Source organism: Loxodonta africana, chromosome 4, assembly GCF_030014295.1.
Source record: "Loxodonta africana isolate mLoxAfr1 chromosome 4, mLoxAfr1.hap2, whole genome shotgun sequence".
Lineage (NCBI taxonomy): Eukaryota > Metazoa > Chordata > Mammalia > Proboscidea > Elephantidae > Loxodonta > Loxodonta africana.
In genome coordinates, this window is record NC_087345.1 from 63,504,885 (window position 1) to 63,520,086 (window position 15,202).

The 15,202-nt window shown below is 40.2% G+C and overlaps 1 protein-coding gene across 29 annotated transcripts in view; it reads right to left on the bottom strand.

Annotated features, from left to right (window-relative positions):
- Window positions 1-15,202, bottom strand: part of TPH2 (tryptophan hydroxylase 2) — a 365,498-nt gene that overhangs the window by 80,245 nt on the left and 270,051 nt on the right. For 13 of the 29 annotated variants that reach the window (XM_064283865.1, XM_064283862.1, XM_064283861.1 and 10 more), the window contains one exon: window positions 5,100-5,180. The exons of 5 other annotated variants lie outside the window; for them this stretch is intronic. In XM_064283865.1, coding sequence (XP_064139935.1) covers window positions 5,151-5,180 — 30 coding nt within the window. In that variant the 3' untranslated portion in view covers window positions 5,100-5,150. 11 more of the 29 variants (XM_064283859.1, XM_064283846.1, XM_064283836.1 and 8 more) reach the window with 4 other exon arrangements.

A 15,202-nucleotide genomic window follows, 5' to 3' on the forward strand; every position in this document is an offset into this window, starting at 1 on the left:
CTTGTCTAAATTTGAATTAAATTAAAAAAAAAAAAGATGCCAGTAACCTACATAATTTACCTTCTCAAGAGAATAGCACAGGATGTTTGGAAGTAAGTGGAAATTTTTCTGAGGAGAAAAAAACCTCACTAATATCTCCAAATTGGAAGGAAGGCGTATTGGTCAGGGTTCAATTGCAGAAAATAAAATCCGCTCTACGTAGTCAAAGCAGAATAGGATGTGATACAGGAAATTAGGTGCTTACAAAATTGCTGGAGGGCCAGGAGGAGCAGGATTGAATCTGCACAACTCCCGAAGCCACACTGTCTCTATTATGATCAGGAAAGCTACTTCTGCAGGAGCCGGCTGAATCAGCTAGCCACGTTCTAAATTTGGAAGTGCTAGCCGATGATCCTAGAACCAATGCAACCTCTGTCATCCTCTGTCTGTATAGGCAGAATGGAGCCCCCACAGCCTGACTCTTTACCCATGTGACTCAATTACGAATCAGTGTATCACAAAAATGTTTTTGGTTGGTGTTAATCTAAATCATATCTAAAACATTTGCTGCAAGGGAGTCTAGGAAATGTTTTTAGTTTTTCAATTTTTGATTCTAGGAGGGTATTGGAATACATACTTAGTGAATCAGACACCACCCAGTTCACAAGAAGAAGCCCAGCTTGCTTAGATATCTGGGGGGTTGTACGGTTAAATATTCAGTCTCTTCTAGAGTCTAATAGCACATCCAGAGCTGTTCTCAAAAGAACAGTTACTTTTCAAAGATAACATGGCATGTGTGGATTCTACTAGATGTTGAGTATGTATATATTTTTTAATTCCATACTCAGAAATTGAAGAAGTAACCATTGTATGTGTACATACCCAACCCAGTGCCGTCGAGTCAATTTTGACAAAACCTAAAACCAAACCCATTGCCAGAGAGTCAATTCCAACTCATAGCAACAGTATAGGACAGAGTAGAACTACCCCAAAAGTTTCCAAGGAGCAGCTGGTAGATTCAAACTGCTGCACAGACCAACCAAAAATACTCAAAGAACATGGACCACTTGTCACTAGATCCTATAAGGCCCACTCTAACCAAGAGAACACAGTGGTAGCTGAGTACCCATGGATTAGTGTTATATCAGAACAAGTATCAATAATCAATGAAACACCTCAATATCTATCTTTATGCCATGAATAGTTGCCTTGTTATTGGTTGTGGGATAAAGATTTACAGTAAGTACTTGTGATGCTTTGGTAGAGTCCTTCCTCAAGGATATCTTTTACCCTTTTGTTGAAAATTTGGATTTAATAGTGGTCTAGGATGAATAAGTAAAGATGCACAAATCTTTTAATGCAATAAAAAGGGAGAAATCCAAAGTCACAAGGAAAGCAAATAATTCCCTTTCATTCGAAAGGTTCCTGATCTATGAACTGGTGGAGGTCTGGGAATTGGTAGAGAAACCACAATTATCATGATGTCTCGGGTCATGCCTCATTTTACAGACCTTGAGTTTTTAGTAGTTTGACCATCTATTTCATTCCCAGGGCCCTCTCATGGATTGAATTGTGTCCCCCCAAAATATCTGTCAACTTGGTTAGGCCATGATTACCAGTATTGTGTAACTGTCCACCATTTTGTCATTTGATGAGATTTTCCTATGTGTTGTAAATCCTATCACTATGATGTTAATAAGATGGATCAGCAGCAGTTATATTAATGAGATCTACAAGATTGGATAGTGTCTTAAGCCATCTCTTTTCAAATATAAAAGAGAGAAGCAAGCAGAGATATGTGGGGGCTTCACATCACCAAGAAGGCTGCACCAGGAGCAGAGCACATCCTTTGGACCTGAGGTTTTTGCACTGAGACACTCCCAGACCAAGGGAAGGCTGATGACAAGGATAATCTTCCAGAGCCAACAGAGAGAGAAAGCCTTCCCCTGGAGCCAGTGCTCTGAATTCAGAATTCTAGCCTACTGGACTGTGAGAGAATAAATTTCTGTTTGTTAAGGCCACCCGCTTGTGGTATTTCTGTTATAGCAGCACTAGGTAACCAAGACAGGCCCTAAGATCAATAAAACACCACTAAAAATTCCTGCCATCAAACCACTGCTATTCTTCTTGCTGTTAACTACATTCAATCTTCTGAGGGGTGGGTAAGTGCCACACTTGACCTCTGCTACATCAAATTCTATCATTCCCACTGACCTTGTAATTCATTTGAATGACAGCATGTTTTGTCTTCACTTTCAGCCTACAGAGGACAGCCATCACTTGTCAAAATATAGTCAGTATTCTCAACAATTTATCAATGGTATGGATACTCTTAAGAGATGTAGTTACAACAGAATCCACTTTAACTGGTTTAAGCAGAAAGGGTTTCCACGTAGGGAATTAGATGCTTACATAATATTTTAAAGAGCTGGAGGAGCAGTCTCCAGGCTAATTTCCCAGGACCAGGTCACACACATTAAACCCATTCTAATATTCTTAACTCCCCAGATTTGGATTTCTTCTTTTTCATGATACTAAGGAATCTCCTTGGTAGTGCAATAGTTAAGCACTCAGCTGCTAACTGAAAGGTTGGCAGTTCGAAACTACCAGCTGTTTTATGGGAGAAAGATGTGGTGGCAGTCTGCTTCCGTAAAGATTTGTAGCCTTGGAAATCCTGTGGGGCAGTTCTACTCTGTCCTGTGAGTCACTATGAATCAGAATAAACTTGACAGCAGTGGGTTTAAGGAACTCCTAGTACCTCAATTTAATTCAGCCTAAGCTACCATTAAGTCTAGGATTCAGTACACTAACAGAGAAAACAGAAACGTTGTCAGATGTTCAAGCTGTACATTAAATCCAAATTCTCTGAAAAGTGTGCCACGTCAGCAGGAGCAGATTAACCAGTAAACACACTATGCACTGACTTACAGTAGGCAAGGTACTCACGGGCTTAGTTGTGTTTACTTACTAATCCGTAATGAACAACTTTACATGGGTTTCACCACATCGAAGATGAAACTGTGCACTACACATCACTAAGTAAGCACAATTAAGCCTGTATCTATCTACCTTGCTTATTGTTTAATCTGTCCCTGCGTATCAATAAACCCAGTCCTATCTAACCCTTGGTTTAGCAGCCCCAAATCCATTTCCCACACGTAATCCTCAGTTTTCTGCTGGTAGAAATCTGTTAGCAAAATTGTTTAACTTCTTTTGTTTGTAAGCCTTTTTCTCAAAGGCTTGACATTGTAATTATTCTCTGGGACATGTAGAGATCTCACTCTGGCTATTAACAGTAGAGGCAATAAAGGTAGTAAAGGTACTGAAGAGGAGAACTGCTATCTCTTTGCTAGGGTCCTGCCTCATAAAACGTTGCTATAAGGTCTTCAAGAAAGACAAGATAAACATCATTGGGTAGAAGAATAGGGGCTGCTTGGCTGACAAGGAAGGCTTGGTGAGGTTCAGTGGTACAGAATACACAGATTTATCTAAGTCCTCATAAACGGCACCATTTCAATTGTAAGGTCTAATTTTTTTCTAAGGCATTGCTTTCAATTTTGTGAAAAAGATCTGGCAAAGCTGTGACTTCAATCCTACGTTGTTATTTGACAACCTTATTTCCATCTTATTTCCATCTTATTTCCATCTAAATCAGTCTTAGGCTACAAAAGATGAGAGATTCTTTAAGCAGAGTTGCAGAAATTCTTTGGTTCCTGGACAGTTCCTAGAGCTGTAAATTGAAAACTGTCTATCATTTTCTTTCCTTTAGCTCTCCAGCACAATTTAGAAGAAGCCAACCCATCCTCAAAGTCCTTTCTTTCTCACATATTCCATAATGGTCTATCACAGCATTCACTTTCTATGCTAAACCCTTGCCTTCAACAGGCATATCATTTCAGATCACCAGAGGTGATAATGTAAGTAACTGCTCACTCAGTACCATAACTGCTTTTAAACACAGTTAAGTCTATCTCTCTCTCTCTTTTTTTTTTTTCTTTATGTTCTGTTTCCTGCAATCACTTCTAGTAGTAATTAGTATATCACTCAGAGTTCAGTTGCACACAACAGAATCCACTTTAACTGGTTTAAGCAGAAAAGGTTTCCACATAGGGTATTAGGTACTTATGTAATATTTTGAAGAGCTGGAGGAGCAGGCTCCAGGCTAATTTCCCAGCACCAACTCCAAGCCATCAGAACCACTCTTTCTCTGTTGTGATTGAGAAAGGGACCATCACCAGTGCAGAAATTCAGGAGGCTGTTTGCACTATTGCTGACTACAAAACCATATTAATTCTGACATAACTGGGAACACTGCCACCACTGTGATGGGAAGTAGGTGAATCAGAGAGCCATCTGCCATGTTGGGGGTGTGGCACTGCTTCATACACTGGCTCCAGAATTATGCCACCTCTGCCACAGCTACATAGACAGGGTAGAACTGCCCCACAGGGTTTCCAAGGAGCGCCCGGTAGATTCGAACTGCTGACCTCTTGGTTAACAGCTGTAGTACTTAACCACTACACCACCAGGGTTTCCATTTTTGAACTTGTATTTGCCACAGCTGTACCCCACACTTTGCTTTCTCCCATAGTGTTTATTTTAGAATCAAAGCCCCATCCAACAGTATCTGATTGAGGAAGCCTAAATTACATCTGAAACTCTAGCTTCCAGAAGAGTCTGAAAATGCAGTTCAAGTTTTCCATCTTCTGCGTGCTCGAAAAAGTTTGGAATGGATGTTGAGTTAGCCAAAATCATCATTAGTCCACTTTGGTAAGCCTAGAAAACCCACCTCATAATGTCAGTGGCAGTTTTTTCTCTGCCCTGTGAATTGTGGAAAGACAAGTAAAATTTACTGGTCATAGTTAGAGCCAATGATCCAAAGACCCAAACTATATTATAAGAGAAATGACACTGACACACCTACAAAATTTGATTGGGCTTTTTTTTAAAACAGCTAGATACTGTACAAACTGAAAGTATATAATACTATGAGTTCTGATATATGCATACACCCATGAAATCATTGACATGTCAAAATGATGACTATATCTGTCTTAGGCTGAGATCTCTAGAGAAGCAAAACCAGTAAACCATATAAATATATAGACAGAGATTCATACCAAGGAAGAGCTCACGCGATTGTAGAGGCTGGAACATCCCAAGTCCATGGATCAGGATCCTGATTCACGTAGCTGCAGGGGCTGGGAAACACAAGATCGGCAGGTTGTAGAGCAGGACTCTTGTTCACAGGCTGTAAAGATCAACGAATCCCAAGATCGGCGGGTAAGCTGCTAGCTCAAGTCCCAAGGACCAGAGGTCATATGAATAAGAGGCAGCTGCATGACCCAGAACAAGCTAAAAACCTTGACAAGGTGAGCAAGAAGGAAGTAGGTAGTGAAGGGCAAAGAGTTGAAGGCTGATGGGGCAGTGAGCCACCACCAATCCTGCCTCCACTGGTACCATTGAGCAGATTCCATCATGGGGGTGATCACATATCAAATTTCAACAGGGAAGTGATCACAAGATTATACAACTGCGAAAACACTGAAAATCATGGCCCAGCTAAGTTGACACACAATCTTAACTACCATAGCCCACCCCTTGTCAACTTGGCATCTGTACGCATCTCCCCAAACCATACATAATTTCTGAATAAAGACAATTACAAAGTAATACTTGCGCCTAATGTGATACAACTAACACACATACAACCAAAAGCACACTAGCCTCGTTTACCTCTTATATTTTATAAAAAAAGAAAATGAAAATATTTAATGCACACATACAAAGTAGAAATACTCATAACAATTACAGTCCTCGTTTCTGCAACTGGTCACATGGCGGTAACTGATATTTAGAATTACCTTCTTTCACCACCCATTCCATAATCCCTTCACCCTCAGCAAGCACCTCAGCTGGTCGTGGTTCTTAGCCTGGTGGGGTGACTCAAACCTTCATTCCTGAAAAGTCTGAGCCATTAGTAGTCATGGCGGAATTGGGTTATTGTAGTTTTCTATTGACTTTAATCACAGGGGATAGTAGTACTAAAAGATGCCATAAGGGATCTCCTGAATTCCAAACATACCCTTCTTTACCTCCATTATGTAATATCAATCCGATTTCCTCTTGGTAATCAGGATCAATCACACCAGCCAGTATGGTAACTCTCTTCTTTGCCTGTTGATCCAGAGGCATAAGGAGCCCAAACTGACCAGGTGGCACTTTTGGCTTCCAGTTCAATGGAATCAGTGATGTGTTTCCAGGTAGGAATATTCTTCCCTTTGAAACTAAGACCTCTAGACCCACAGAGCATAAGGTCATGGGGACAGGAAGCAAAAATCTTGCAAGTGGGTCATGAGGGGCAATAGTGAGTTGTGCCACTCCCATTTCCACCCCTTGATTCCTGGACCCACGAATTCTGGCTATGGGAGAAACAGCACCATATATTGGATGGCTTTTAGAGCATATATGGCCTCCTGGAGGGTGGGGGGAGAACACTGCCCAACCCTGCAAGGTACTGCCACCAGGTGGTCTTTAGGAGGCCATTCCGTCATTCTATCAAGCCAGCTGCTTCAGGATAATGGGGAACAGGGTAAAACCAGTGAATTCCATGAGCATGGGGCCACCATTGCACTTTATTTGCTGAGAAGTGAGTCCCTTGATCAGAGACAATGCTGTGTGGTATACCATGATGGTGGATAAGACATTCCATAAGTACACAGATGGTAGTTTTGGCAGAAGCATTGCGTGCAGGGAAGGTAAATCCATATCCAAAGAAATGCCTATTCCAGTAAGGACAAAACGCTGCCCTTTCTATGATGGAAGTGATCCAGCATAATCAACTTGCCACCAGGTTGCTGGCTGATCACCTCAAGGGATGGTGCCCTATCGGGGAGTCAGTGTTGGTCTCTGCTGCTGGCAGACTGGGCTCTCAGCAGTGCTTGTAGCCAAGTCACTTTTGGTAAGTGGAAGTACATGTCACTGGGCCCATGCATAACCTGCATCCCTATCACATGGCCACTTTGTTCATGAACCTATTGAGCAATGACGGGAGTAGCTGGGGAAAGAGGATGACTGGTTTCCACAGAACACATCAACTTATCCACTTTATTGTTAAAACCATCCTTTGCTGAGGTCACCCTTTGGTGAGCATTCACATGAGACACAAACATCTTCACTCCTTTGGCCCATTCGGAGAGGTCTATCCACATACCTCTTCCCCATAAATCCTTGTCTCCAATTTTCCAATCATGTTCCTTCCAAGTCTCTGACCATCCAGCCAAACCATTGGCCACAGCCCATGAATCAGTATACAATCACACATCTGGTCATTTCTCCTTCCAAGCAAAGTGAATGACCAGGTGCACTGCTCAAAGTTTTGCCCATTTGGAGGTTTTCCTCTCACCACTGTCCTTCAGGGAGGTCCCAGAAAGGGGCTGTAGTGCTGCCACTGTCCACTTTCGAGTGGTGCCTGCATATCACACGTAACCATCTGTAAACCAGGCACGAGTTTTTTTGTCTTCATTCAACTGATTGTAAGGAACTCCCCATGAGGCCATAGGTGCAGGCTGGGAGATGGAAGGTAATGTGACAGGAGTAGAGACTGTGGGCATTTGGGCCACTTCCTCATGCAACTTACTTGTGCCTTCAGGTCCTGCTCAGGCCCAATCTCACATTTAAAGATGGAGTGCCACTGCACAGGTCCAACTTTATGACTCCCTGGGTCAGACGACACCCAGTTCATGATGGGCAGCTCAGGCCACATGGTGACTTGATGTCCCGTGGTTAAGCACTCAGTCTCTATTAAGGCCCAGTAACAAGCCAAAAGCTGTTTCTTAAAAGGAGAGTAGTTATCTGTAGAGGATGGCAGGGCTTTGCTCCAAAATCCTAAGGGTCTGTGCTGTGAGTCATCAATAGGGGCCTGCCAAAGACTCCAGAAACCTTCTTATCTGCCACAGACACTTCAAGCACCATTGGATCAGCTGGATCATATGGTCCAAGTGGCAGAGTGGCTTGCCAGCCCACAGAGCAAGAGAGCTGACTGCCTTTGAGCAAGATGCTTCCTGGTGGAGTGGGATGCATCCAGGCACTTATCAGTGGAGCTACAGTCTTTTGAAACACTTGCCCCAGCAGCACAGATGCAGGTGTGAAGCCCAAGGGCTGAGAAGCCAAGGAACACAGGGAGCTGAGCTGCCTCAGTCTCAAAAGGTATGGCCAGAACCTCTGGAATTTCAAAGGGTGGAGCCATGGCCTCTGGTGTTTCTAGGGTAAAGTCACTCAGATGGACTAGGAGAAAGGTGCACCTAAAGCCAAGGGAGCAGAGTTGCCATCCCAGTGGGCCTGGAAGACAGAGCTGAAGCCTAGGGCCAAGGGGCCTCCACTCAGAATCCAGAGAATATGGCCAATACCTAGAGTCTGGAGGGCAGGGCTATTTGGTAAATGGTCACAGAGAACAGAGGGCTATTTTCAAGTCTTGAGGGCTAATGTAATGTGTTCTGCTGACTTGCTTGGTGCCTGTTATCACTTCTTTCCCTGCGATTTCTCCCATTTGTAATGGAAATGTCTAGCTTGTGACTGCCTGTTGTACCATTGTAGGAAGGCAGATAACTTATATTCTAGATTTCACAAACGAAGAGGAATTTTTGGATTTTGGACTTGGAGTTGATCTAAAACTTTTGCTATGAGATGATACGGTGAATATGTTTTACATATGGCTACAACATGAATTTTGGGGAGCCAAAAGGTGAAATATCATGGATTGAATTGTGTCCCCCCAAAATATGTGTCAGCTTGGTTAGGCCAGTATTGTCTGGTTGTCCTTCTTTTTGTGATTTTCTTACGTGTTAGAAATCATAATCTCTGCCTGTGGTTAAAGAGGATTCAGGTGGGATGTAACACCCTTGCTCAGGTCACATCCCTAATTCAATGTAAAGGGAGTTTCCCTGGGGTATGGCCTGTACCACCTTTTATCTTACAAAAGATAAAAGGAAAAGGAAACAATCAGAGAGTTGAGGATCTCGTGCCACCAAAAAAGCAGTGCCGGGAGCAGAGCACATTCTTTGGACCTGGGGTTCCTGCGTGGAGAAGGTCCTAGTCCAGGGGAAGGTTGATGACGAGGACCTTCCTCCAGAGTCAACAGAGAGAGAAAACCTTCCCTGGGAGCTGATGCCCTGAATTTGGACTTCCAGCTTAGTAGACTGTGAGAAAATAAATTTCTCTCTGTTAAAGCCATCCACTTGTGATGCTTCTGTAACAGCAGCACTAGACGACTAAGACAATACCCATCACCCTCAAAAGTGTTCCTGGATCCCTTTGTAATCCATCTCTATGGGGTTTCTTTTTAATTTGACATCACACCAAATTATTACATAGGGGAATAAACCAAAACCCTTCCCCAAAAGTACAGGATATATTCTCATACCCAAAAATCTAATCTTCCAGTACAGAAATTTCAATTCATTCATAGAAAACCCAGAAGAAAGCTGTCATTTCTGTGTATAGCCCCCAGTTGTTTCTTTACTCATCACAAAAATCAAAATGACAAGACAGATAATATAAACCAGTGTTTCTTAAACGTGGATAGCAACACTCTGATGTATAGTTAACACCACAGATATCCCTCCAAATTTCGATAAATGTGAAAAAGTTTTTATTTGCTACAATTAAGGATACAGACTATTGGTGGTAATACCTATCTGAAGTAACAGAGATACAGAGCTTACACAACATAGGTGTAGTTTGCAGCCAATGGGAGATGAAAGGGACAGTAAATGAGAGATGAGAGCAACCAAAAAATATTTTGAGTTTACTAAAATAAACCAGAAAATATCTGGTATATGAGTATATGAGAGGGAATGTCTAGGCAGTAAACAGTCCCACTCAAACAGTAGTATAATATTAAACAACTATCAAGAGAACAGTGAGAAAAATTCAAGAAAATTCTAGTGCTTAAAAATGTAACATGAACATAAGTTGGAAAGACCACATCTAAACCAGTGGTTCTCAGATTTTCTATGCCTCAGAATCACTTGTAGGGCTTCTTAAAGTTCAGATGGCTGAGCCCCAACCCCATAGATTCTGGTTCGGTAGGTCTGAAGTGGGGCCCAAGAATTTGCATTTCTAACAAATTCCCAGATGATGGTTGGGAGGCCATACTTTGAGAACCACTGACTGATCTAGACTTCCAGCCTAATTCCTATTGTTAGGTGCCATCGTGTTTGTTCCGACTCATAGTAACCTTGTGTACAATAGAATGAAACACTGCCCAGTCCTGTACCATCCTCACAATCGTCGTTATGCTTGAGTCTATTGTTGCAGCCACTGTGTCACTCCATTTCATTGAGGGTCTTCCTCTTTTTCGCTGGTCCTCTACCAAGTATGATGTCCTTCTTCAGGGATTGATCCCTCCTGATGAGATGTCCAAAGTATGTAAGATATAGTCTCGCCATCTTTGCTTCTAAGGAGCATTCCAGTTGTACTACTTCCAAGACAGATTTGTGCATTGTTTTAGAAGTCTGTGGTATATTTAATATTCTTTGCCAACACCACAATTCAAAAGCATCAATTCTTCTTTGGTCTTCCTTAGCCTAATTCCTAGGAATATTCAAAACGGGGTCAGAGAAACACGACAGACAGCCAATGAGGTTTTCCCAACAGTATAGGTATGTAGCATAACCAGAGAGAGCTTCCCCCAATTGAGAAAAAATAGCAGGAAGAAAAGAACACACAAAAAAATTCAGTCTCCTCAAAAAATAAATAAATAAATAAATGTGATATAAGAAAAATGCAATTAGGAAGAGATAATTCAGGTAAGAATAGTGTTTAAGAAAATAACTACATTGACCTCTAAAGGAAGTTAGAGAAGTCAACTCCATAAAACAACAGATGAAAAATGAAGGGATATGAGAACAAAATGAAAAGTGAGCTGCAGCAGAAATTAAAAAAATTAAAGGAAAGAAACACCATCAGAGAACTTAACAGAACATTCAAAGCAGTGACAAGCAAGAGAAAAATGGAGAAAACCAAATCAATAATGTAGAGTACAGGTTTGAGAAAAATCACATAGAAATAAAGAGGAGAAGGGTAATTAAATAAAGCTAATTAGAGAGAAGATGATGGATAGGAAGGAAAAGCTACAGCAAACCAATATATAGCTATTTGGTATTCCTGAAGAAGACAACAGAATCATTGGAAAATACAACTTTTCCAAATACGTTATGCCAAAAATAATGACACATTCTCCAGAAGAAGTGAAGTTCAAAAACACAAAAGCACACAAGCAAAAGAATAATTTCACCTGCATTCACATTATTGAAGTCCTGCCTCAGGGCCTTTGCACTAGCTTCTTCTCTGCTTAGCTAAAAGGATTCAAATGCTGGGGCCATGCACGCCATATCTAATCTCAATTTCTAGAAGCCTTTCTTAACCTTCTAAAAAGTACATCTTTGAATTATTATCACTTTAGTCTAATTATTGGTTTTTTGGAAATCATGTTTTTCATTTTTTGAATTTTCAAAACTTTTTTTTCTGTTGTTAACTGTCTGTAATTTTTTGCTAGAATTTAAGCTCTACAAGGATAGGGACCATGTTTGTCTTGCTCACTGCTGTGTCCCTAGCCTAGCACCTACTATGGTCACTAGTTTCTGCCACCATAAGCTTTGACTTCATGCACATCTCATTTTCTGAGTCTTTTTTTTTTCCTATGCCAACTCTCTATTGCCTGATTTCCTCAAAAGCCACTCAAAGGATTGAGCCTTATTTCATTTTTTCCAAATGGCCAATCAATGCATCATGTATTGAATACTCCCTCCCCAAATTTAAATGCCATTTTAATGTATTAAGAATTCCCATATATAATAGGTCTAATTATAGACTCTCTATTCCATTTGATGTGCCGGTCTAAATATGGTTTTAATTACAGTAACTTTGTATTTATTCATTCATTCATTCAACACATATTTAGTGACTGCTTACTCTGGGCCCAAGGCCTTTACTTAGGTAGCCTGAATGGGAGGCATAGAGGCAGACCTTTCCCCCAACGTTGACACATATTATCATTCTCTCCTTTCTCAAACATTTTATTCATCTAGCTTTTGATATAACACACGTTAGTCTGAACTCTGGCCATTTCTCTACTAGCTTTTCTTGACATCTGATTTTTAAATATTGGAATTCCCCAGGCTCCTTCCTCAGACATCTTTTCTTCTCTCTCCTATCTGGTCTCGTCACTCGTTACCTCCTGGTCTCATCTACTCCTAAGGTTTTAAATATCATACAAATAATAATTTCTCCAAATTTATATCTTGATCTTTCCTTTGAATTCCAGACTTGCATATTCAACTGTCAACTCTACATCTCCACATAGAATTTTATTAGGCATCTATAACTTAATATACTCAAAACTGAACTCTTATTTTGCACTCAAACTTATTCCTTCCCTGGTCTTCCCATCTCTAGAAATGACACCAACATTCACCAGTTAAATAAGGCCAAAATATTGGAGTCTTGCTTGACTCATTTCTCTTTCCTAGATGTTATATTCAACTCATCAGTAAATCCTATTAGCTCCATCTTAGAGGACATTCTGAACCTAACACCCTCTCACCACTTCTACTACTATCACACATCAAAGCTACCACCATATCTTGCTTGGACTATTTTAATAGGCTCCTATTATTCCCTACTTTCATCATTTCACCTTCACAGAGCAGCTAGATTGAGGTTCTTAAAATATCTCCTACTCAAAACCTTCCCATTTCTTCCCACTATATTTAGAAGACAAGCTAAAATTCTCACTAGAGTCTTTGAGGCCCCTAGATATCTCTCTGACTTCACATTCCAGGACAGTTCTCACACTCTGTGCTCTGAGTCTAGCCACTCAGTTTTCCTGGGATTTTTAGGGCCATTAATTAGAAGGCCATTGTAATTGCTAATCGATTTGTTCCCTTTGTCCAGAGTAATCATCTCACGAATATTGACTTGGCTCACTTTTTCACTACAGGTCTATGTTTGTTAAGTATTATCTCTTCTAAAAGGTCTTCCAGATCACCCTACCTGAAATAATGCACACACACACACACACACACACATACACATATACACATCCCACTGATACCCTGCTTTAAATTTCTTCACAGCACACATTGTTGCTGAACGTTCTAGTATATGAAGCTAGAATGTCAGCTTCAAAAGGATAAGGACTTTCTCTGCTTTGGCCATTAGTAAATTCCTAGCAACCTACTTCTAGGGCCTAGAGCATGGTTGGCATGACACAATTGCTTCATAAATATTTGATGAATGAGAAATTGAATAAATGCTTTGTTCCCTTGCTCCTTCACCTAAAATCAGCAGCTCCTACTCCACCTGAATTTCTCAAAAAGCATTTGGAAATTGCTTAAAAACCCAATTAGAGTACTTCTAATCATAGCCCATGTGCCCCTAAAGGATTAACCCTGCCTACTTCTCAATTCTTATTTTCTTCCTCTTTTTCTAACACTCTCCCTGCCACTCGCTGCACTCAAAATACACTGATCATAACTTCTGTTCTTCAAACACTCCAAGGTCATCCTAAATCAGTGCTAGTGCAGTTGCCCGGGATATTCTTTCTTTCTGGATCCTTCTACCCAGGTTTCCCCTAATATCTCAATTCCTTACAGAGGCTTTTCCTGGCTACAGTAGCTAAAGTTACCTGTCCCTTGCATTCTTTTACTGTTATATTTGCCTGTTGTATTTTCTTCAAGAACTTATCACTACTTTTAACTATCTTGGTTACTTGTTTGTTTGACTTCCCTCTAAACTGTAAGTTCCATAAAAGCAGAAGACTTAAACCTCTTATTCGCCACTATATCACCAACACCTATCGGGCACATAGAAAGAATCCAATACAAATATGTTGAATGAATTTACAAAGATATGTATATGTTTGTGTCTTTGAACCAATGTTATTTATGAAGGCTCAAAAATGAAAATAATTTAAAGCCCAACAATGGGGAATAAAGAGCCTATGGAATATCCAGACACTGGAACACTTTGTAACCACTGGTGATGATGATACAAATCTGTATTTACTGATACGGAATAATGCTCACAATGTATTAATGCGTAAAAAAAGATTATATAGTTGGTTTGATCCAATTTTAGTACTATGTGTGTGCTCATAGCTCTATAGTTAGATGTCTAATAGAATATTTACCAAAATATTAGCAATTGTTCTAATAAAAAATGATAGGACTTCAAGTACTGTTTACTTTATATTTTTCTGCATTTTGAGTTCATTTTGATTTTTTTGTTTTACAACGATCATGTATTATTTATAATTTGCTATGTTTATTCTGAAGTGGGGAGAAAAGCATGGGTGTTCACTTCTGCAAATACCCAATACAACTCTAAGCTTCTAGCTTTGAAACAACATACAAATGCCAAGCTGGCGACTTCAATTTTTAGAAACAGAGAAACAATAATGGAAATTTCTTAAACATACACTATTCTAAGTTACTTGTATATTTACTGACTTCAAAATTAAACAATCACTGAGATGGCTCACGTGAAAATGCCTTTTTCTTAATCCATGTTGACTAAAGTGTTGAATGAAACATTTCATGATAATAAATGGTCTTTTCCACCCCCTCCATTTGCTATGTAAAAAAAGGAAGTATGAGAATTTATCACTAATATTGAGTTTTCTTACTCAGTACACATCAAAAGTGTTTTCTTTTGTAGTTCATTTTTACCCTTTGGGGAAAATCATATTTAGTCACCGAACACCTTTCAGCCAGGTCTGTAGCCTACTCTGGACTCAAAGAAGTATTTTATTTTTAATTTTTTTTTTAACTCTCAAACCAAAAAAATCAGGTGAGAACTTGCCAAAAAAAAAAAGCACAAAGTAATCACAGACTGCTTCTGCTCAAACCATCAATAATAACCATGTAATTACAGAAGTACTAAAAAAAAAACTCAGGAAGTTTGAGAAAAACGTCCTTGTAAAAAGGCATTTGAGCGTATACATTGTCATATATGGAGTTGTCTGTTCATCGTGGCAGTCACAGCAATTCCTATAAATCATCCTGACACATTTCGTTCCAGTCCAGCTTGCAAGATAGCTGCTTTCACGATGTCCCCAAAATCACGAAACGAATAGCAGGATGTAGTCAAATTACTTTTCTGACAAACAAAACAGAAAAAAAGAACACTTGCAAGCATGAATTCATATGAGATTGAAACGTGC